This window comes from Octopus sinensis, unplaced genomic scaffold (assembly GCF_006345805.1).
Source record: "Octopus sinensis unplaced genomic scaffold, ASM634580v1 Contig18434, whole genome shotgun sequence".
In the NCBI taxonomy this organism is placed as follows: domain Eukaryota; kingdom Metazoa; phylum Mollusca; class Cephalopoda; order Octopoda; family Octopodidae; genus Octopus; species Octopus sinensis.
In genome coordinates, this window is record NW_021835834.1 from 14,363 (window position 1) to 38,578 (window position 24,216).

The window sequence follows — 24,216 nt, forward strand, 5'->3', positions numbered from 1 at the left end:
TGCGGGTGACACGGTTCATGATAGAAATGTAAAGACGCCATTTGGGTATGATACAGAAGATTATGAGAAGGATGTTTACAAGAACAAGTACAGAAACGATGACTACGGCATGGATGGAAGCACTCCGTTGGTTACGACGATGAGGGTTCCGGTTGATCTGAATCAACGGAACAGCCTGCTCGTGAAATTAACGTGTAAGTGGCTGAGCACTCCACAGACACGTGTACCCTTAACGTAGTTCTCGGGGATATTCAGCGTGACACAGAGAGTGACAAGGCTGGGTTCCTTTGAAATACAGGTACAACAGAAACAGGAAGTAAGAGTGAGAGAAAGTTGTGGTGAAAGAGTACAGCAGGGATCACCACCATCCCCTGCTGGAGCCTCGTGGAGCTTTAGGTGTTTTCGCTCAATAAACACTCACAACGCCTGGTCTGGGAATCAAAACCGCAATCCTATGACCGCGAGTCCACTGCCTTAACCACTGGGCCATTGCACCTCCACGACTACGGCATAGGTGGATATGCATGTTCCTGATCCATTAGCTTCAAACCCAGTAGCTGCAAAAGATGAACAAGAAAACATATACTTTTTGTATTTAAGCAAAGATAGTAATATCAATAAGGCTGAACCCTTTTGATCCCAACCTGCTCAAAACCACCCTTGTTTTTATTGTATGAATTCCCTGTTTTGAAGAGATCTAAAGTAAAACCTTCCATCAAGGCTTCAAATAAACTTGTGTTCCAAACACTAGCTTAGTAAGGACGAGGTTATTTCATTGAATTCTTTACTATTTCCAAAATTTATTGAAACAAAGGCAATGCATTTCAGCAGAAATATGGTAAGAAAAGGATTAACACACACAATTATCTTAAGACTATTATGTCTAACTGATTAAATGACCCCCTTCAGATCAGTCCATCATTTAGAAAGGTTACGTAGTATTAACAAGGGGGACTGACTTCTCAACACAAAAAATGGATGGTCAACAGATCAGTCCATCATTTACCAGGGGCAGCATATACATTTACCCGTTATTTAAGCATAATTAATTTCCTCGTTATTCAAACAGAAACTGAAACTTTCTTGTTTATTAAATTAGATGCAAACTCTGCATGAGGCTTCCTAACATTTTTGTGTAATTAAATTTTGTGTATTGGTGTAATTTTTCATGCTGAATCTTAGGAGATAATTCACTTTTTCCACAAAAATATTAAAATAAGCTTCAGGGCTTTAAAGTTTGATCATTTTTACCCAGTCAGAAAACGGGATTTGGAAGCTGTCATTTTGTGCATGGCTGCACATGTTGTGAACTGTAAACAAATGAAATATTGTTGGAATTCTGCTTTATGCATCCCATAAAACCCCTTAAGACATTTTTATTTTTATTTTTTGGAATCTTCAGAAAATTTTAGTGAATTTGCATTCTACACACAAAAATTCATACAGTTATGCAAACACAAAACAAAATGCATGATTTGAGACCTATTTAGCTGTTATTTTTAGCACATCTGATGATCACTTCATACTGCATATGTTTTAAGCATTTGAAAACAGAGAAAAAGAACACATGGTAAGCAACTTGGCTTGTTGTTATGGAAACAAAAATTGTAGATATTGAAGTGAAAGCCAAGCAGAAATGATCTTAGTTTTACTAATTAATTAAACGACTTCAGTCTAACTTCACAGGAATTTAGTTTACATCACAGGTAATGGTCGAGCCTGATAAGGTACGATTTTTGACAAGGATTTACGATTGTTTACACAGCAATAAGATTTTTTTTTCAACAAGTTTCTTCCTACCACTTAGTCTTTCAAATTTTCACCTGATTACTTTTAAAAAAATATAGTTCTGATGTAGTTTTGGATACTGATAATGAAAATCACAATCATTATTTCTAAAAACAAATAATAAAAAAGTTACATGCACTTAAAGTTAAGTAATTTTAGCCAATCGAAATCATCCATTGTTCACATATTGCTATTGCCATGGAGATTAACACAAACATAACTATTATGTGGTCTCTTGACTTGTTAGAAATAGCTTTCAGAAAAAAATCACATTTTTTGGCAGAAAATTTTGTCACATCAAATTCCAGTATAAAAAGAATCTACACCATCTGAAGTGGATTTGTAGAAAATTTCCTTAAAAAATATAGACTTTTGTGAAAGTCATTGGAGCATTCATGTGTAGATGTGCCCCAGGTATTGTCCCTGGGTGGTTACTATGTGTCATGGTGCATGCATTACCTGAATATCCATAATAAAAATAAATTGTATTCAATTATAATCACAGACATATGTGTGTATGGGGGAAGGGGTCTTTGTGTCTGTGTTTGTCCTCCCTCCCCACTACTTGACAACAGGTGTTGGTGGGTTTATGTCCCTGTAACTTAGCAGTTTCGCAAAAGAGATCAAAAGAATAAGTACAAGGCTTCAATAACAAAAAATTTCTTCCAGGCAGTGCCCCAGTATGGCCATAAATTGGGAGTGAAATGTGTTGATAACAATTAGCAACAAGTAGGAAACTACCTGGAGGGTGATCTTTCTGAGGTGGAAACTGTGTGGAAGCCCCTGGTCTATGTGTGTGTGTGTCTTTGTGTTTGTACCCCCCACCACTTGAGCAGGGTTTTTGAAAAGATGAGGCTAAACCAATGATGATGATGAAGGTGTATATAATATGGAAGGAATTTAGTAGAAACCAAATATGCTAATGACTTGACTTGACAGCATTCACCCGGGGTGGGCTGAGCTGGCTTCATTCATCCTCAATGCTGCATCTCTCACAAACGCTGACCAGACCTGGCGATTTGAGGCTCACGACCATGTGATCTCCAACCACTCCTTATTCCAGCAGCAAATGCCATAGATGTGGGGGCCTAGGTTGGGTTCCAGATCAGCCTTGACTGTCATCAGCCAGGTTTTTCGTTGTCCAATACCCTTCAAATATTCCTCATGTATATCGCAAAATATGCTAAAGCAATCATTGAAATTCTATAAGAAAAAAAATCACAAAACATAGCATTCTTACGCTGTAGCCGGTGGATTCTTGTATCTCTTGCGAGATATCCACTTGTTGACACGGTTCCTGATCCAAATGAAAGGTTGGCATTTGAATATGATACAGAAGATTATGAAGATGGCTACAAGACCAAGTACAGAAATGACGACATAGATATGTATGCTGGTTCTTGATCCATTAGCTTCCAAACCTTTTGTTTCTTCATCTGCAAAAGATGAACAAGAAAACATATACTTTTTGTTTTTAAGCAAAGATAGTAATATCAATAAGGCTGAACCCTTTTGATCCCAACCTGCTCAAAACCACCCTTGTTTTTATTGTACGAATTCCCTGTTTTAAAGAGATCTAAAGTAAAACCTTCCATCAAGGCTTCAAATAAACTTGTGTTCCAAACACTAGCTTAGTAAGGACGAGGTTATTTCATTGAATTCTTTACTATTTCCAAAATTTATTGAAACAAAGGCAATGCATTTCAACAGAAATATGGTAAGAAAAGGATTAACACACACAATTATCTTAAGACTATTATGTCTAACTGATTAAATGACCCCCTTCAGATCAGTCCATCATTTAGAAAGGTTACGTAGCATTAACAAGGGGGACTGACTTTTCAACACAAAAGTGGATGGTCAACAGATGAGTCCATCATTTACCAGGGGCAGCATATACATTTACCCGTTATTTAAGCATAATTAATTTCCTCGTTATTGAAATAGAAACTGAAACTTTCTTATTTATTAAATTAGATGCAAACTCTGCACGAGGCTTCCTAACATTCTTGTGTAATTAAATTTGGTGGCTCAAACAAAATGTTAACAAATTCTAGCATTGAAAATGGCAGGTGTAAAGAATTGTGAGGTGAGATAATATTGAGGGTTACGGGGAAGGCAAAAGGGGGTCATTTCAAATCTTTATATATAAATGTGAAGTTGTGTGTCTGTCTCCTACGATTTAGATTCCTAACTACTCCCACATTTTGCGGTGCAGTGTAACCAAAAGCAGGTATCTTATAGTCGTGATTCATATCGAGCCCTTCTGGTTATTAGCGCGTGTCTACGATGAGTCTACGATTTTAAAATATATTACCATCATTTTTTCCCATTTTTGATGCATTTTTTTGCTATTATATAAGGTAAGTAACTCTCTAAAAATGTATTATTAAATCTCAGAACGTAAAAAGCTACAGTAACACCCCCCTTTGTGGTTAGCCATTTTGAGATGGCTATTATACTTTACATCTCTAAAAATACTTATATAGTTATTTCCCTTACAAACCCGAGCAACACCGGGCGATACTGCTAGTTGTAAATATATCTGTAAAATAAATATAACCATTATCCTATAAGCTTTCATTAAGCAAAACGTAAATCTGTTGCTAAAATAGATAATTAGTAAATATATATCCTGCAACTGATAGAAGGATTATACAGAACTAGCATTATCGCCCGGCGTTGCTCGGGTTTGTAAGGGAAATAACTATAAAGCATTTTTAGAGAGTTATAGCCAAAAAATAGAAAAAAAATGAAGGTAAATTTTTTTTGAGAGTTAAAACGGTCGAGTTGCGTCATCTAGACAGTCTGTGGTTTGTGTTTCTGATTCTCGACCCCATGTCGAATTTATCGATTTTTTTCAGAACTGGGGAAACTTTTCAAAATTTTCTCTGCATTAGTTTTGAATTATGACATTGGGCTATGTGTGTGTTAAGTTTAATCAGAATCGGTTGAAAGCCGTGGTCAGGGTGAGGGTACAACCTAACAGACACACAGAAACACACACAGACAAACTGCCGTTTATATAGAGAGAGACTGGTAAAGACATTGGTTTCTGTCAATTTTTGCTCTTACTAATATTTTTCTCTTTGAATTCTTTCACAAACAAGAAACTAGAAAATGCCAAATCCTTTCTATAACAATTAAATAGTACAATAGACAGACGATCCTCAAGAACGAAGCTAATTAATCCATTCAGTCAACTACAAATATATCCCACCAAGGGTCATAATGAAAACTTCTTAACATGAAAACAAAAAAAAACTAATTCAGAAGAAACTTTGGATCTTTTCGGTTTGAACGGCAGTTTTTTCGAGCGGTGTCATATGAAATTGTCACCCATAATTATGACCCTAGTATCGATCCATTGCATTTCAATCTATTTTAGGGTTAGGGGTGGGGGGAAGGGTATCTTTTTTTCTACAGAAATGTAAATAAACCCAATCTGTTTCTTAAACGAGGGACATATTCATACGGCACAGAATGTTTTTTTTTTACCTCAATAGACGTGATTGATTGGTTGAAATTGCAGAAATTGAAGAAAAAAAACAACAAATATCTTACAAACAATAGAATTTTCTCAATAAAGCCAAGAGAAAAAGATATTTTATAAACACATTCTACCAGTATACGAAGTTTAAAAGTGTTCAGTTATGTGGAAATTAATTAAAAAAACTGCCGGTCAAACCGCAAAGATCCTATTTCTTAAATGAGGGACATATTCATACGGTGCAGAATGATTTTTTACGTCAATAGATGTGATTGATTGGTTGAAATTGCAGAAATTGAAGAAAAAAAACAACAAATATCTTACAAACTAGAGAATTTTCTCAATAAAGCCAAGAGAAAAAGATGTTTTATAAACACATTCTACCAGTATACGAAGTTTAAAAGTGTTTAGTTACCTGGAAATTATGTTAAAAGAACTGCCGGTCAAACCGAAAAGACCCAAATCTCTTACAAACTATAGAATTTTCTCAATAAAGCCAAGAGAAAAAGATGTTTTATAAACACATTCTACCAGTATACGAAGTTTAAAAGTGTTTAGTTACGTGGAAATTATTTTTAAAAACTGCTGTTCAAACCGACAAGACCCAAATATCTTACAAACTATAGAATTTTCTCAATAAAACCAAGAGAATAAGATGTTTTATAAACACATTCTACCAGTATACGAAGTTTAAAAGTGTTTAGTTACCTGGAAATTATGTTAAAAAACTGCCGGTCAAATGGAAAAGATCCAAAATTTTTGTAATTGTTCAGTTACAAACTGTGATTTTGATTAAGTATTAGAAAAATATTTGCATGATGATGATGACAACGGGGGGGGAGGGGCAACGGCAGCGCGTGAGCTGCCAGAATCCTTTTTATGCTGGATGAAATGCTTAGCAGTTTTTCAGCTGTTGTCACATTCTGAGTTCAAACTCCACCAAGGTCTTTCATCCTTTCAGGGTCGATAAATTAAGTACCCATTAAACACTGAGGACAAAGTAATTGTCCCCGCTCCACAAAATTCAGGCCTTGTACCTATGGCAAGGGTCTTACTATCATCATCATCATCATCGAAGGTGTGAGCTGACAGAACTATTACTGCACCAGAAAAAAGGTCCTGTGGCAAGCTGGCAGAAACATTAGCACGCCGGGCAAAATGCATAGCCGTGTTTTGTCTGCCGTTATGTTCTGAGTTCAAATTCCGCCAAGGTGGACTTTGCCTTTCATGCTTTCGGGGTCGATAAATTAAGTACCAGTTACACACTGGGGTTGATGTAATCAGCTTAATACCTATGTCTGTCCTTGTTTGTCCCCTCTGTCTTTTAGGCCCTTGTGGGTAGTAAAGAAATAGGTATTTCGTCTGCCGCTACATTCATCATCATCATCATCGTTTAACGTCCGTTTTCTGCGCTAGCACAGGTTGGATGGTTCGACCAGGACCTGGGAAGCCAGGGGCTGCACCAGGCTCCAGTCTGATCTGGCAGTGTTTCTACAGCTGGATGCCCTTCCTAACGCCAACCACTCTGCGAGTGTAGTGGGTGCTTTTTACGTGCCACCAGCACAGGTGCCAGGGGAGTCTGGCATCGGCCACGATCGGTTGGTGCTTTTAACGTGCCAAGGCGGCGCTGGCATCGGCCAATTCTGAGTTCAAATTCCGCCAAGGTGGACTTTGCCTTTCATCCTTTCGGGGTCGATAAATTAAGTGCCAGTTACGCATTGGAGTTGATGTAATCAGCTTAATACCTATGTCTGTCCTTGTTTGTCCCCTCTGTCTTTTAAGCCCTTGTGGGTAGTAAAGAAATAGGTATTTTTTTTTTACCCATTAACCCCTGAGTTCAAATACTGCTAAGGTCAGCTTTGCCTTTCATTCCTTTGGGGTTGATGAAATAAAGGACCGACTAAATATACTCAAATTAATGGAATTGAGGAACCTCTTCCACATGAAATTCCTGACCTTGCACCAAAATTAGAATTATTATTGTTATTATTAGCAAAAGCGATTTCCTTACCTTTCATCACCAAAGTATAACTTTCTGAGCAGAAATAGTAGTCACAAAAACTCCAAGTCAAATCTTGTTCAGTGACATTATGGATCAAAAGAGTTGAGCTGTTACCCTTGTAATGAACTTCATAATTTCCTTTATTCTCACAAGTATCTACACATTGAAGATAATTAAACTCGTTAACCCACAAAACTGGTGTTCCAATCAAGCTTGATTCGATATGAATAGTAGCATTTTTTCCTAATACAACTGGTGCTGAAATAAAAAGGTAAAAGTCAATATTATTGATTTGTTTCCCATATGAAAGATTTCTGTTTTTTTTTGTTTTTTTTCATCATCATCGCCAATTTAACATTTATTTTTCCCTACTTGGGATCAGAGTTTTCTTTGTGCACAATTGGATGCACTTCCTGTCCTAATAGGTACTCGGACTGCATAGGCAGTCCAATATCGCCTCCGCAGGTGGCTGCGGAGGTAATCTTTATATATAAAACTAAAGTTGTGTGTGTGTCTGTCTACTCCGATTTAGATTCCTAACTACTCCCACATTTTGCGGTGCAGTTTAACCAAAAGCGGGTATCTTATAGTCATGATTCATATCGAGCCCTTCTGGGTTTTAGCGCGTGTCTACGATGAGTCTACGATTTAAAAAAAAATTTACGTTCATTTTTCCGCATTATTAACGCATTGTTGCTCAGTTTATGTAAGGGAAGTAACTCTCTAAAAATGCTTATATAGTTATTTCCCTTACAATGCCGAGCGATACTATTAGTAGAACATAAAATTCTATCAAGGGTCATAGCGACCTTTGACAAGAAAGAGTTTGCTTTCCTCTTCACGGGCCCCAACTTGTCGGTGCAGAGTTGTCTGCAGGTGGCAAGGCAACTTGCTTGGGGGCTCCGATGAGGAGGATTCACCTTATTTCTATTGATATTTTTGTATTCGAGGGCTTGTTGTGTTCAATTGGATGTTCTTCCTGTCCTAATATCCCAGTTTGTTGAATAACAAAGAGCCTGGACATGCTTTACCTAGTAAACTGGAAACAAACGACCCCATATAAACGAGCCTTTTGTTTACTAAGATTGTGCAGAGTAAGATACACCCTTGTCACCCATAAAGTTAATCAAGTTGTACAGAAATTTCTATGCCACTGAAACCAGGAAACTGGCCCTTATGAGCCTGGCATCGCTTGAGAAGGAAATCAAGTTGTAGTCAGATGTTACAAGCATAAAGGAGAGGCCTTAAATGTGATTGACCAGGTCAAGAAAGTTATAATTAATTAGAAACAGAATTAGACTTGATGAGATGCAGTTTGATTTTCTGCCAGGAAGAAGGACTACTGCTGCCATCTACTGAGTAAAACAACTTCAGATGTATTTAGCTAAAAAATAAACCATTTCACTTGGCATTTGTTGACTTGGAGACAGCTTTTGACAGGATATGGAGATCTCTGAGGAAGCTAGGAGTTGACAAATGGCTTGTGAGGGCTGGATACGCCATGTATAGGGGTGCTGTAAGAGTTAATACAGCAGACGAAGGTGACGAGCTGGCAGAACCGTTAGCATGCCGGGCGAAATACCTAGCTGTATTTCGTTTGCCGTTACGTTGTGAGTTCAAATTCCGCCGAGGTCGACTTTGCCTTTCATCATTTCGGGGTCAATAAATTCAGTACCAGTTACGCACTGGGGTCAATATAATCGACTTAATACCTTTCTCTGTCCTTGTTTGTCCCCACTGTGTTCAGCCCCTTTTGGATAGTGAAGAAATAGGTATTTCGTCTGCCGTTATGTTCTGAGTTCAAATTCCGCCAAGGTCAACTTTGCCTTTAATCCTTTCGGGGTCGATAAATTAAGTACCAGTTACGCACTGGGGTCAATATAATCGACTTAATACCTTTCTCTGTCCTTGTTTGTCCCCTCTGTGTTTAGCCTCTTGTGGGCAGTAAAGAAATAAGTATTTCGTCTGCCGTTATGTTCTGAGTTCAAATTCCGCCAAGGTCAACTTTGCCTTTAATCCTTTTGGGGTCGATAAATTAAGTACCAATTATGCACTGGGGTCGATGAAATCGACTTAATTTGTTTGTTTGTCCCCCCTGTGTTTAGCCCCTTGTGGGTAACAAAAAGAAATAAATACAGCAGTGAATTTAAGTTCCGGTAAGATTTCACCAAGGTTCCGTTCTCAGTACCTTCCTATTCATCAGTGTGCAGGCACATGGCCTAGTGGCTAGAGTTGCGGACACACAGTCGAGGGATCACGGGTTCGAATCTCAGACTGGGCGATGTATGTGCTTATGAGCAAAACACCTAAGCTCCACGTTGCTCTGGCAGAAGGTAATGGCAAACTGATCAGAAAAGGAAATAAAAAAGTAACCAAAAACTCTGAGTTAAGGGAAAGAAACAGAAGACAGAATTGGAAAGAGTGTCTAGCGTAAAAGGAGTTTGTAAATCCATTTACCGTTTTGGGTCATCTTATAAATTTCTATTCTTGTCGAATCTGTAAAAGATGAAAACAAAAAAAGATGACAACAAAGAAAAAAGATGAAAACAAAAAACGATGTAAACAAAAATTTTTGAGTTTCAGATTTTACATTCAATCAACAGGATTCATCATCATCATCATCATCGTTTAACGTCCGTTTTCCATGCTAGCATGGGTTGGACGGTTCAACTGGGGTCTGGGAAGCCAGGAGACTGCACCAGGCTCTAATCTGATCTGGCAGTGTTTCTACAGCTGGATGCCCTTCCTAATGCCAACCACTCCATGAGTGTAGTGGGTGCTTTTTACGTGCCACCAGCACAGGTGCCAGGCGAGGCTGGCAATGGCCACGATCGGATTGGTGCTTTTTATGTGCCACCGGCACAGGTGCCAGGCGAGGCTGGCAATGGCCATGATCGGATTGGTGCTTTTTATGTGCCACCGGCACAGGTGCCAGGCGAGGCTAGCAATAGCCATGATCGGATTGGTGCTTTTTACGTGCCACCGGCACAGGTGCCAGGCGAGGCTAGCAATGGCCATGATCGGATTGGTGCTTTTTACGTGCCACCGGCACAGGTGCCAGGTGAGGCTGGCAATGGCCATGATCGGATTGGTGCTTTTTACGTGCCACCAGCACAGGTGCCAGGCGAGGCTGGCAATGGCCACGATCGGATTGGTGCTTTTTATGTGCCACCGGCACAGGTGCCAGGCGAGGCTGGCAATGGCCATGATCGGATTGGTGCTTTTTATGTGCCACCGGCACAGGTGCCAGGCGAGGCTAGCAATAGCCATGATCGGATTGGTGCTTTTTACGTGCCGCCGGCACAGGTGCCAGGCGAGGCTAGCAATGGCCATGATCGGATTGGTGCTTTTTACGTGCCACCAACACAGGTGCCAGGCGAGGCTGGCAATGGCCATGATCGGATTGGTGCTTTTTATGTGCCACCGGCACAGGTGCCAGGCGAGGCTAGCAATAGCCATGATCGGATTGGTGCTTTTTACGTGCCACCGGCACAGGTGCCAGGCGAGGCTAGCAATGGCCATGATCGGATTGGTGCTTTTTACGTGCCACCGGCACAGGTGCCAGGTGAGGCTGGCAATGGCCATGATCGGATTGGTGCTTTTTACGTGCCACCAACACAGGTGCCAGGTGAGGCTGGCAATGGCCATGATCGGATTGGTGCTTTTTACGTGCCACCAACACAGGTGCCAGGTGAGGCTGGCAATGGCCATGATCGGATTGGTGCTTTTACGTGCCACCGGCACAGGTGCCAGGTGAGGCTGGCAATGGCCATGATCGGATTGGTGCTTTTTACGTGCCACCAACACAGGTGCCAGGTGAGGCTGGCAATGGCCATGATCGGATTGGTGCTTTTTACGTGCCACCAACACAGGTGCCAGGTGAGGCTGGCAATGGCCATGATCGGATTGGTGCTTTTTACGTGTCACCAACACAGGTGCCAGGTGAGGCTGGCAATGGCCATGATCGGATTGGTGCTTTTTACGTGCCACCGGCACAGGTGCCAGGTGAGGCTGGCAATGGCCATGATCGGATTGGTGCTTTTTACGTGCCACCAACACAGGTGCCAGGTGAGGCTGGCAATGGCCATGATCGGATTGGTGCTTTTTACGTGCCACCACACAGGTGCCAGGTGAGGCTGGCAATGGCCATGATCGGATTGTGCTTTTTACGTGTCACCAACACAGGTGCCGGTGAGGCTGGCAATGGCCATGATCGGATTGGTGCTTTTTACGTGCCACCAACACAGGTGCCAGGTGAGGCTGGCAATGGCCATGATCGGATTGGTGCTTTTTACGTGTCCACACACAGGTGCCAGGTGAGGCTGGCAATGGCCATGATCGGATTGGTGCTTTTTACGTGCCACCAACACAGGTGTCAGGTGAGGCTGGCAATGGCCATGATCGGATTGGTGCTTTTTACGTGCCACCAACACAGGTGTCAGGTGAGGCTGGCAATGGCCATGATCTGATTGGTGCTTTTTACGTGCCACCGGCACAGGTGTCAGGTGAGGCTGGCAATGGCCATGATCGGATTGGTGCTTTTTACGTGCCACCAACACAGGTGCCAGGTGAGGCTGGCAATGGCCATGATCGGATTGGTGCTTTTTACGTGCCACCAACACAGGTGCCAGGTGAGGCTGGCAATGGCCATGATCGGATTGGTGCTTTTTACGTGTCACCAACACAGGTGTCAGGTGAGGCTGGCAATGGCCATGATCGGATTGGTGCTTTTTACGTGCCACCAACACAGGTGCCAGGTGAGGCTGGCAATGGCCATGATCGGATTGGTGCTTTTTACGTTCCACCAACACAGGTGCCAGGTGAGGCTGGCAATGGCCATGATCGGATTGGTGCTTTTTACGTGCCACCAACACAGGTGCCAGGTGAGGCTGGCAATGGCCATGATCGGATTGGTGCTTTTTACGTGTCACCAACACAGGTGTCAGGTGAGGCTGGCAATGGCCATGATCGGATTGGTGCTTTTTACGTGCCACCGGCACAGGTGCCAGGTGAGGCTGGCAATGGCCATGATCGGATTGGTGCTTTTTACGTGCCACCAACACAGGTGCCAGGTGAGGCTGGCAATGGCCATGATCGGATTGGTGCTTTTTACGTGCCACCAACACAGGTGCCAGGTGAGGCTGGCAATGGCCATGATTGGATTGGTGCTTTTTACGTGCCACCAACACAGGTGCCAGGCGAGGCTGGCAATGGCCACGATCAGATGGTGCTTTTTAGGTGCCACCAGCACAGGTGCCAGGCGAGGCTGGCAATGGCCATGATTGGATTGGTGCTTTTTACGTGCCACCAACACAGGTGCCAGGCGAGGCTGGCAATGGCCACGATCAGATGGTGCTTTTTAGGTGCCACCAGCACAGGTGCCAGGCGAGGCTGGCAATGGCCATGATTGGATTGGTGCTTTTTACATGCTACCAACACGGAGGCCAGCTGACCCGGCGCTGGCAACGACCACGTTCTGATGGTCCTCTTACGTGCCACCGGCACTGGTATCACAACTACAATTTCCAAAAGTATCATTATAATTCATTTCCTTACTGTTTATTTTCAGATGAAATATCCCTCCTTCGACGTTGTCGTCTAGAAATTTCCAAGTCAAACATTTGTTAGTTATTCTCCTCATCCAAAGAGAAGACTTGTTGCCACTCTGACTCACTTGAAATTCAGTACCTTTGGCACATGATCTATCGCACTCGTATCTCTTATTGCCACAATACCACACAGCCGGTCTCTTCATGTTTTCAATTTCAATAGAGAGGGTGGCACTTCCTCCGAGTATTTCCCCTGAAATAAAGAAATCAAGATGTTTACTTCCTAGTTACATGGGTCCAGGTTCAGTCTCACTTAGTGGCACCTTGGGCAAGGGCGTGCCACTATAGTCTTAGGACAACCAAGGCCTTGTGAGCAGATTTGGTAGGTGGAAACTGAAAGAAGACTGTCGTGTGTCTGCATGTGTGTGAGTGTGTCAGTGTATGTGCGTGGTTGTGTGTGTTTCAGCAAAGCAGTTCAGCAAAGGAGACCAACAAAATAAGTTCCAGACTGAGGTCAATTCATTTGACTAAAAATTCTTCAAGGTAGTGCCCCAGCATGGCCATAGTCTAATGACTGAAACAAGCAAGTGACCATCATGCTTGAATGGATCAGAGTTTTCATTTGTAACAGTAGGATGCTCTTCCTGCCACTAACCTCCATCTGTTTCCCAGTCTATAGATCAGTGGTTTTCAACCAGGGTTCCGCAGAACCTTAGGGTTCCACCAGTACAGTCCAGGGGTTCCGCAAGAAGTTACAATACTGCTAAAATTGGCAGTGATTTTTAATTCTCCTGTGCAGATATGTGTGCATAAGACAATTAAATTATTGCACAGGGGTTCCTCGAGCCAGTGGAATGTTTCCTTGGGGTTCCGCTCCAGCAAAAAGGTTGAAAAGCCCTGCTATAGAATAACAAACAGCCTGGATATGTTTTATGCAGGGAACTGGGAACAAACGACACCGTATAAATGGGCCTTTTGTTTACTAAGATTGTGCAACACAACAAGATTTTGTGGTGAACTTCAAGCAAATGACATCGCTGGGAAAACCATATTGTTGCAAGTAGCCATCTTTAAATAAGGGGCCAATTTGTGGTGACTGGCAATATGATGTAATGTCGTATTGCCGAAGAAATATCATTGTCGTTTTTCCATTGGTTAATATAACTGCTCATATAAGGATTCTGTGGAGGCGCAATGGCCTAGTGGTTAGGGCAGCGGACTCGCGGTCGCAGGATTGCGGTTTCGATTCCCAGACCGGGCGTTGTATGTGTTTATTGAGCGAAAACACCCAAAAAGCTCCACGAGGCTCCGGCAGGGGGTGGTGATCTCTGCTGTACTCTTTCACCACTCTTTCTTCTGTCGGCCTGCTCGCTTAGCCAGCGGGGTGGCGTCATTCGAAGGCTAAAACAATGTGAACGCATTGTGACCAGCGATGTGTAACAACATCTGATGGTCTGGTCGGTCACGTGATATAAAGATTCTAAAAGTTACTTACAGAATATTGGTATGTAATTTCGATTCTTTAAAGTCAAGTTGAGCAGTTATAAAAACCCGGGATTTTGGGATGTAATTAAACCCCACGACACTCACTCCTTTGAGACATTGGGGATTTTTCATGCCATGTCCAAGGAAAATCCAACAATATAGTAAAATAAGTTTGTGGCATATTTTAACTTCTAAAACACCATATCTACCCAGTGCTGCCCTCTAGTGCAATGGTTCTCAACCATTCTTCACCTATGGACCCCTTTGTTTCCTATTATACTCAGGTGGACCCTTATAACCATTTCTGGTTTAAAACATCCTAGTATATTCTTATAATCAAATATTTTGGATCTTTTTAGTTTGAACGGCAGTTTTTTCTAGCGGTGTCATATGAAATTGTCACTCATAATTATGACCCTAGTATCGATCTATTGCATTTCAATCTGTTTTAGGGTTAGGGGTGGGGGAAGGTATCTTTTTTTTCTTCACAAATGTAAATAAACCCAATCTGTTTTTTAAACGAGGGACATTTTCATACGGCACAGAATGTTTTTTACCTCAATGGACGTCATTGATTGGTTGAAATTGCAGAAATTGAAGAAAAACAACAAATATCATACAAACTATAGAATTTTCTCAATAAAGCCTAGAGAAAAAGATGTTTTATAAACACATTCTTCCAGTATACGAAGTTTAAAAGTGTTTAGTTACCTAGAAATTATTTTTAAAAACTGCCGGTCAAACCGAAAAGATCCAATATTTTTAGGAATTATATAACAAAATTGTTAAAATATTTTGTGTACTGTAAAAATATAACCCATTAATTGTACATAAATTTTAACAACAAAATCCTATGTGGACCCCCAACAGCCATATTGACCCCGGTTAAAAACCACTATTCTAGTGGATTCCCCGATGAGTGATTCTGGCTCATTAGCCTTTATCAATGGGAAACTCCAGAGAAAGATAAACCTGAGCAGATTCAAAGCTGTTGTTTTATCTAAAGAGCAGTCACTATCAGTGACTGAGTTGTGCTAGTGAACTGCCTGGTCGGAATAAATGTTTTAAGAAATCAAAAAACACAAATGAAACAGTGAATAAAATTTATGAGTTGAGTTAAAGAAATAGAAGAGAGAATTGAAAAAGTTGTGTCTAGTTTAGAAGGCGAAAGGGGATAAGGTAATCCACTTACCACTTTGGGTGAAATTTTTAACTCCTTCTGATCTCAAATCGTTTGCACTTGCCAAATCTGTGGAAGATGAATACAAGGACTTTTGAATTTCAGATTTTACATTCGATCAACAAGATTGTTTCCTATTTCTGTTACAATAATTAAATAGTAATTAACACGAGTAGATCTAATTACACATTATATACTGTACCACTGGTATGTTACTCCATACTCCTATTAGCAATAATCTACATAAACCTAACTTATACACTTAATCTAAGAAGCTCACACTTATGAACCTTTCAGAAAATATACGCGTGATGAGTTTTTCGTACTTACCAGCACTAAGTTATTTAAATGCACCCGAGCACTAAACATACTAGTCTAGCACACTACCCCCACCATAGCCTCTATGTCACGCTGGTGAGACCCATATATTTTATAATTATTGGTGCTACCTTGTTCATGGCTACTGTTTCTAGGATCCATGTTTCCAGGATTATTATTATTATTATTATTGTTATTTGTGCCCTAAGAGTGAAACTGCCAATCATAAGTAATCCCTCTTTAGTTAAAATATGTTTGTGACATATTTTAACTTCTAAAGGCAAATTTACTGCATTTACCAAAGAGAAGGATTTCTCACTGATGGTAAAAGGTGTGAAAACACCATATCTGCCCAGTGCTTACCTATAACACAATGCAACCCTTTTGATTTCTATTTCACTCAGGTGGACCCTTATAACCATTTCATGTTTTAAAAAATCCTATTTTTATAATTAAATATTATTAGGAATTGTATTTAAAAAACTGATTAAAAATTTGGTGTACTGTAAAGCTAAAACCAATTAATTGTACATAAATTTTAACAACAAAATCCTATATGGACCCCCAACAGCCATACTGACCCCGGTTAAAAACCACTATTCTAGTGGATTCCCCGATGAGTGATTCTGGCTCATTGGCCTTTATCAATGGGAAACTCCAGAGAAAGATAAACCTGAGCAGAGTCAAAGCTGTTGTTTTATCTAAAGAGCAGTCACTATCAGTGACTGAGTTGTGCTAGTGAACTGCCTGGTCGGAATAAATGTTTTAAGAAATCAAAAAACACAAATGAAACAGTGACTAAAACCTATGAGTTAAGTAAAAGAAATAGAAGAGAGATTTGAAAAAGTTGTGTCTAGTTTAGAAGGCGAAAGGGGATAAGGTAATCCACTTACCACTTTGGGTGAAATTTTTAACTCCTTCTGATCTCAAATCATTTGGACTTGCCAAATCTGTGGACGATGAATACAAGGACTTTTGAATTTCAGATTTTACATTCGATCAACAAGATTGTTTCCTATTTCTGTTACGATAATTAAATAGTAATTAACACGAGTAGATCTAATTACACATTATATACTGTACCACTGGTATGTTACTCCATACTCCTATTAGCAATAATCTACATAAACCTAACTTATACACTTAATCTAAGAAGCTCACACTTATGAACCTTTCAGAAAATATACGCGTGATGAGTTTTTCGTACTTACCAGCACTACGTTATTTAAATGCACCCGAGCACTAAACATACTAGTCTAGCACACTACCCCCACCATAGCCTCTATGTCACGCTGGGATTCATGCCTCTTCTCCTTATCTCCTCAAAGACATACATCATCTCGAAAGAGTCCAGAAGCCGGCTACCCGCATGGTTCTTGGTCTCAAGCATTTGTCTTATGAAGAAACGCTGAAGACACTTGACCTTTATTCTCTAGAAAAACGACGACGCCATGGTGATCTCATTCTCGCTCACAACATCATAAGCGGAAAGTGTAACCTCTCGAAAGAGCTGTTCTTCACTCCGGCTCCAGAGCGTCGGCTGCAGGGTCACTCCGAAAAGCTCTATCTACGATGATTTCATCTCAATCAAAGGAGAGGAGCTTTCTCCGTCCGGGTTGCGGATCTGTGGAATAAGCTGCCGGACGAGATAGTGAAGATGCCGACGACCGCTCGGTTCAAAGTCTCTCTTGACCAGAAAAGGCCTGAACTCTTTGCATGAACACCACCCTGTACATAACTCCATGTCCCCCTACATGGCCTTGCGCTTTTTGAACCAATAAAAATTGAATCGAATAACCCCCAACTATATATATATATATATATATACCCTTATATACAATTAGATATATATTATAGCTAAACTACCCATAGTTGATACATTTACCTAAACACAAACACCCCCAACTGCATCTAGAACTGATATAGTTTCTTCCCTAAGACCAAAATAGAGCACCCCTTTTAACTACACCCAAACAAGACCATTTTAGATGAAAATAATGGTAATATGAATGAGATTAAAGAAATGAGTAATTATCTTAACGAAATTACATGAATTAAATTATAGGCGCAGGAGTGGCTTGTTTACCAACCACATGGTTCCGGGTTCAGTCCCACTGCGTGGCACCTTGGGCAAGTGTCTTCTACTACAGCCTAGAGCCGACCAATGCCCTGTGAGTGGATTTGGTAGACGGAAACTGAAAGAAGCCCGTCGTATATATGTATATATATATGTTTGTGTGTCTGTCCCCCTAGCATTGCTTGACAACCGATGCTGGTGTGTTTACGTCCCTGTCACTTAGCGGTTCGGCAAAAGAGACCGTTAGAATAAGTACTGGGCTTACAAAGAATAAGTCCCGGGGTCGATTTGCTCGACTAAAGGCGGTGCTCCAGCATGGCCACAGTCAAATGACTGAAACAAGTAAAAGAGTAAAGAGTATGAGAGATAAAATGAAAATTATATTTTGGAGGGGACATTTTCAGTGGTTAGTTAATGAAATCAAGCTGTTAGTAATGACCCCCTTCGGTCAGACACTGACCATGGGTTTGCACCTAGAGAGTTACCCTCTGAGGCACAAGTCTGGGCAAGGTTGTTTTATGGAAGACCAGCAGTCGCCCATGCATACCGGCCTCCCCTCTCCGATACAGCAACTCATCGCAACTCATTTCTACAGCTGAGTGAACTGAAACATCGTGAAATAAAGTGTCTTGCTCAAGAACACAACACGCAGCCCGGTCCGGGATTCGAGCTCACAAACTCACGATCATAAGCTCGACGCTCTAACCACTGAGCCACGCGCCTTCAAGCTGTTAGTAAATAATATATTTAAAGTGTTAATGGCGAATGAAGTCAAGGAGTGGAAAAGAATGAGATGAATCGTAGCTTCGCTTCTCAAGATTGTTTGGAGGAGGAATGGGATGTTAGCAGAAAAAAAGCAAAAATAAAGCAAAAACGGAAGAAAACTTACAAAAGCACCATGAAAACAAAAAGATCAACTTTAAAGGGTCCATCTGAAAAATAATTTTGGAAAATATGCAAAAAATTGTTAGCATGCGAGACAAAATGTTTCGTGGTATATCGACCGTCTATATTCTCTGGGTTCAAATTCTGCTGAGGTCGACTTTGCCTTTCATCCTTTCGGGGTCAATAAATTAAGTACCAGTTACGCACTGGGGTCGATGTAATCGACTTAATACCTATGTCTGTCCTTGTTTGTCCCCTCTGTGTTTAGCCCCTTGTGGATAATAAAGAAATAGGTATATTGACTGTCTATATTCTCTTGGTTCAAATTCTGCTGAGGTCGACTTTGTCCTTCATCCTTTCAGGGTCGATAAAATAAGTACCAGTTGAGAACTCGGGGGGGGGGGGGTCAATGTAATCAACTTACCCCCACCCCTCCCCCAAACTTGCTAGCCGTATGCCAAAGTTTGAAAGCAATGTTACAAATTTAGTTGTTACCTTAATTCAAGGGCAATGCATGAATATCATCATCATCATCACCGTTTAACGTCCGTTAATACTTTTTGATAGTTATATATATTTATAAAATATATATATATATATAAAATATATATATATATATTTATAAAATATATATATAATTTTAAAAAAATTTTTAATAAAAAATATAAATAAAAATAAAAATAATAATAAAAATAAATATAATAATAATAATAACAATAATAATAATAATAATATATATATGTACCGTGGGGATTTTTTTTCCTCTGTCTTCCCTTCTCTGGATCTTTCCTTTTCCTATGTTTCCGACGAAGAGCTTCGCTCGAAACGTTAAACCCTCCTTCTTCCCTTCTTTCCTGAGCGTCCAATACTATAATTGTTCCACGTCCTCGCGTTGTTGTGTTTTTTTGTGTTTTCTTGTTTGGATTAACTATAAATTTATAAGTATAAATTAATAATTAAAAAATTTTTTTTAAATTTTAACTTTAAATTTAATTAATTTAAATTTTGAATTTTATATTTTATATATTTTGTACATTATATTAATTAATTTTATTTCTATGTTTTGGTTTATGTTTTTCACTGTTTGATTTGCATAATAGTGGTTTTATCTCTAATTTAATATAAATATATATATATATATATATATAGGCGCATATAGGCGCAGGAGTGGCTGTGTGGTAAGTAGCTTGCTAACCAACCACATGGTTCCGGGTTCAATCCCACTGCGTGGCATCTTGGGCAAGTGTCTTCTGCTATAGCCCCGGGCCGACCAATGCCTTGTGAGTGAATTTGGTAGACGGAAACTGAAAGAAGCCTGTCGTATATATGTATATATATATATATAAGTGTGTGTGTATATGTTTGTGTCTGTGTTTGTCCCCCTAGCATTGCTTGACAACCGATGCTGGTGTGTTTACGTCCCCGTCACTTAGCGGTTCGGCAAAGTACTGGGCTTACAAAGAATAAGTCCCGGGGTCGATTTGCTCGACTAATGGCGGTGCTCCAGCATGGCCGCAGTCAAATGACTGAAACAAGTAAAAGAGTAAAAGAGAATATCATCCAGCTATAGAAACTCTGCCAGATCAGACACACATACATATATATATATATATATATATAAAGCACCATTTGGATGTGGCCGTTGCCAGTACCACCAAACTGGCCCTCGCGCCGGTGGCACGTAAAACCACCCACTACTCTCTCTGAGTGTTTGGCGTTAGGAAGGGCATCCAGCTGTAGAAACTCTGCCAGATCAGATTGGAGTCTGGTTCGCCATACCTCAGTCAAATCGTCCAACCCATGCTAGCATGGACAACGGACGTTAAAAGATGATATATATATATATACTAGCAGTATCGCCGGCTTTGCTCGGGTTTGTAAGGGAAATAACTATATAAGCATTTTTAGAGAGTTATAGCCAAAAAATAGCCAAAAAATGCATTGAAAATGGAAAAAAAATGATGGTAAATTTTTTTTAAATTGTTGACTCATTGTAGACATTTTTAGAGAGTTACTTCCCTTATATAATAGCGAAGAAAATGCATTAAAATGGGAAAAAAATTACGGTAAATTTTTTTTTAAATCGTAGACTCATCGTAGTCGCGCGCTAATACCCAGAAGGGCTCGATATGAATCACGACTATAAGATACCCGCTTTTGGTTAAACTGCACCGCAAAATGTGGGAGTAGTTAGGAATCTAAATCGTAGGAGACAGACACACAACTTCACTTTTATATATAACTAGCAGTATCGCCCGGCGTTGCTCGGGTTTGTAAGGGAAATAACTATAAACCATTTTTAGAGAGTTATAGCCAAAAATTGCATTAAAAATGGAAAAAAAATGATGGTAAATTTTTTTTAAATCGTTGAATCATTGTAGACATTTTTAGAGAGTTACTTCCCTTATATAATAGCGAAGAAAATGCATTAAAAATGGAAAAAAAAATTATGGTAAATTTTTTTTAAATCGTAGATGCGCGCTAATACCCAGAAGGGCTCAATATGAATCACGACTATAAGATACCCGGTTTTGGTTAAACTGCACTGCAAAATGTGGGAGTAGTTAGGAATCTAAATCGTAGGAGACAGACACACAACTTCACTTTTATATATAAAGATATATGTATGTATGTATGTATGTGTACGAGTATGTGGGATACATTTTCTCTATGGTTACAATTATGCTCCAGGTTACAATTATGCAGATGATGCTCATGAGGGCATCACCTGCTTGGCTTTTCCAAGCCGTCAGCCTCCCCATCAACCGTGTTAATACTACAACCAATCGGAGCGCTTGCTACTGCATTGAGGCTATTTTTCTTCCTCCCCCCACACTTTCTTTTTTTTCCCCCTTTTAAAAAATTTCTTTGTCTTTCTTTTGTAAATGCTATTAATTTAGATTAATTAAAAATACTATAAATATTTTTATTTATATATATATATAGGCGCAGGAGTGGCTGTGTGGTAAGTAGCTTGTCTACCAACCACATGGTTCCGGGTTCAGTCCACTGCGTGGCACCTTGGGCATGTGTCTTCTACTATAGCCTCGGGCCGACCAAAGCCTTGTGAGTGGATTTGGTAGACGGAAACTGAAAGAAGCCTGTCGCATATACGAGGGACGTTCAATAAGTAATGCCTCTGACCCACTTGCAGTTGTTTGATCTAGCTGAAATTTTGCATGTGCAATCATTTATATGGTCGCCCCCTTCTGCCATTGATGAGGCATCTGTCTGTCAAGTTGAGGCTGCCATTTTGGAAGATCGACGCATAATTATTTGCCAAATAGCCCATGAGGTCAAGTTTAGTACCGGGTCTGTGGAAACTATCATTCATGACCATTTGCATATGCAAAAGGTGTCTGCCAGATGGATTCCCAGGTTGCTCACGCCTTTCCAGAAGCAAGAACGCGTCGAGTGCTCGAGGGTGAATTTGGAGATGTGCCAAGAAGATGAGTCAAAATTTTTCAAAAGACTGATTACACAGGATGAAACCTGGGTCCAGAGACCAAAGCCCAGTCAATGCAGTGGAAGCACCGTGACTCACCCCTCCAAAGAAGGCAAGGGTGCAGCCCTCTGCTGGCAAGGTCATGCTCACAGTCTTCTGGGACCAGGACGGAGTAGTGATGACAGATTTCCTGGCAAAGGGTACCACAATTGCAGGAGCCTATTATGCTTCACTTTTGAGGAAATTAAGAGAAGTTATCAAAATCAAGAGGCGGGGCAAGATCAGCAAAGGCATCCTCCTCCTGCAGGACAACGCTCCGGTCCACAACTCGCTTGTCGCCAGATCAGAAGCACAGGCGTATGGCTATGAACTCCTCCCCATCCCCCCTACTTTCCTGACCTTGCACCCTCTGATTTTCACCTCTTCCAGCCATGAAGTTGTTTTTGAAAGGAAAGCGTTTCCCAGATGATGCAGCCTTGATTTCTGAAGTCACGTTGAGGTTGGAGGAACAAGCTGGGGTATTCTACAAAAACGGTCTCCAGAGCCGCATCAAACGATGGGAGAAATGCGTAACTCTGGGTGGTTCCTATGTAGAAAAAGACTAATAACTGTGCCAAGTTTCGTTGCTCTACTGCTATGGGAAGTGGGTCAGGGGCATTACTTATTGAACGCCCCTCGTATGTATATATATATAAGTGTGTGTATGTGTGTGTGTCTGTGTTTGTCCCCCTTGCATTGCTTGACAACCGATGCTGGTGTGTTTACGTCCCCGTCACTTAGTGGTTCGGCAAAAAGAGACCGATAGAATAAGTACTGGGCTTACAAAGAATAGTCCCGGGGTCGATTTGCTCGACTAAAGGGCGGTGCTCCAGCATGGCCGCAGTCAAATGACTGAAACAAGTAAAAGAGTAAAGAGTATATATCATCTGGAAGGGGCAGAAGTCGGGTGTAAATATCCCCCCACCCTTCCACGTTTCAAACTTTTATTTCCAAAAATTACGATTTTGCCATAAACAAAAAAGAAGAGGAAGAAGAAGAAAGTATACGTGCAATGTTTCGGAGAAAGTTTACGAGAATTGAAAGTATTTGTTCGGCAATTTCCGTAAGAAATTAATATTTCTTTCATTGTATTTTTTCGCGCCAAATCGTTTATATTTACCTATTTTTGTGTATATATGCGTTTATGTGTGCATGTATGTATATTTTTGTGGGTAATTTCTATATAAATTTCCAAGCAAATACTTCCAGTTCTTGTATACTTTCATCCTTAAACTAGAATCCTGTCCAACTCGTGAATAACAAAAAGAGAAGTGTAAAACAAGGAACGAAAGAAAAAATTAATTAATGACGCCGTTTTGGAAGTCTGCATGTGTGAACGGACATCGCTCCTTTACTCATGTGAGGCATGGGCCCTTTACAAACGTCAATTAAGGGTCCTTGAACGCTTTCGTCAGAGACGTCTGAGACACTATCTAAATGTTGGCTGAACCTTAAAAACTCCAGACACACGAGTCCTGAGGACAGCTGATAGTTACATTGGACTGGACACCTTATTAGAATGAAGGATAGCAGAATCCCTAAGGAGATGCTATACGGGGAACTTGTGAATGGAAAGAGACCCCGGCAGAAACCGAGGCTGCGATTTAAGGACTGTGTCAAGTCCTCATTAAAGTCCTGTTATATGCTGGAGACTAACTGGGAGAGCAATGCCTGTCATCACCACAGATGGAAGAAGCAGGTTAAAGAGGAGGGCAAAACTTTTCAGAGAGCATATATTCTGTATGAATAATTTAAGCGTGCTGCTCGAAAGCGCATGGCTGTGTAGTGAATAGGGAAAGCTTGGTTAGCAATGTTTGCCGTCTTGTATGCTTGTCGGCGAAATTTGAACTCGGAACCTAACGGCAGACGAAGTACCAATTTCTTTACAAGGGGCTAAACACATAGAGGACAAACAAGGACAGACAGATGGATTAAGTCGATTACATCGACGCCAGTGC

At 40.6% G+C, this 24,216-nt stretch overlaps 1 protein-coding gene across 1 annotated transcript; it reads right to left on the bottom strand.

Moving 5' to 3' along the window:
• Window positions 1–399: 399 nt before the first annotated feature.
• On the bottom strand, window positions 400–19,546 carry LOC115231405. The gene is made up of 9 exons (XM_036500071.1): window positions 19,520–19,546; window positions 18,779–18,821; window positions 16,706–16,762; window positions 15,507–15,563; window positions 12,837–13,082; window positions 9,738–9,776; window positions 7,290–7,538; window positions 3,029–3,224; window positions 400–557 (listed from the first exon to the last, which is right to left on the bottom strand). Exons 2-9 carry the CDS (start codon window positions 18,819–18,821, stop codon window positions 545–547), a joined length of 900 nt encoding a protein of 299 aa, XP_036355964.1. The 5' UTR covers window positions 19,520–19,546; the 3' UTR covers window positions 400–544.
• Between the last annotated feature and the right edge of the window lie 4,670 nt (window positions 19,547–24,216).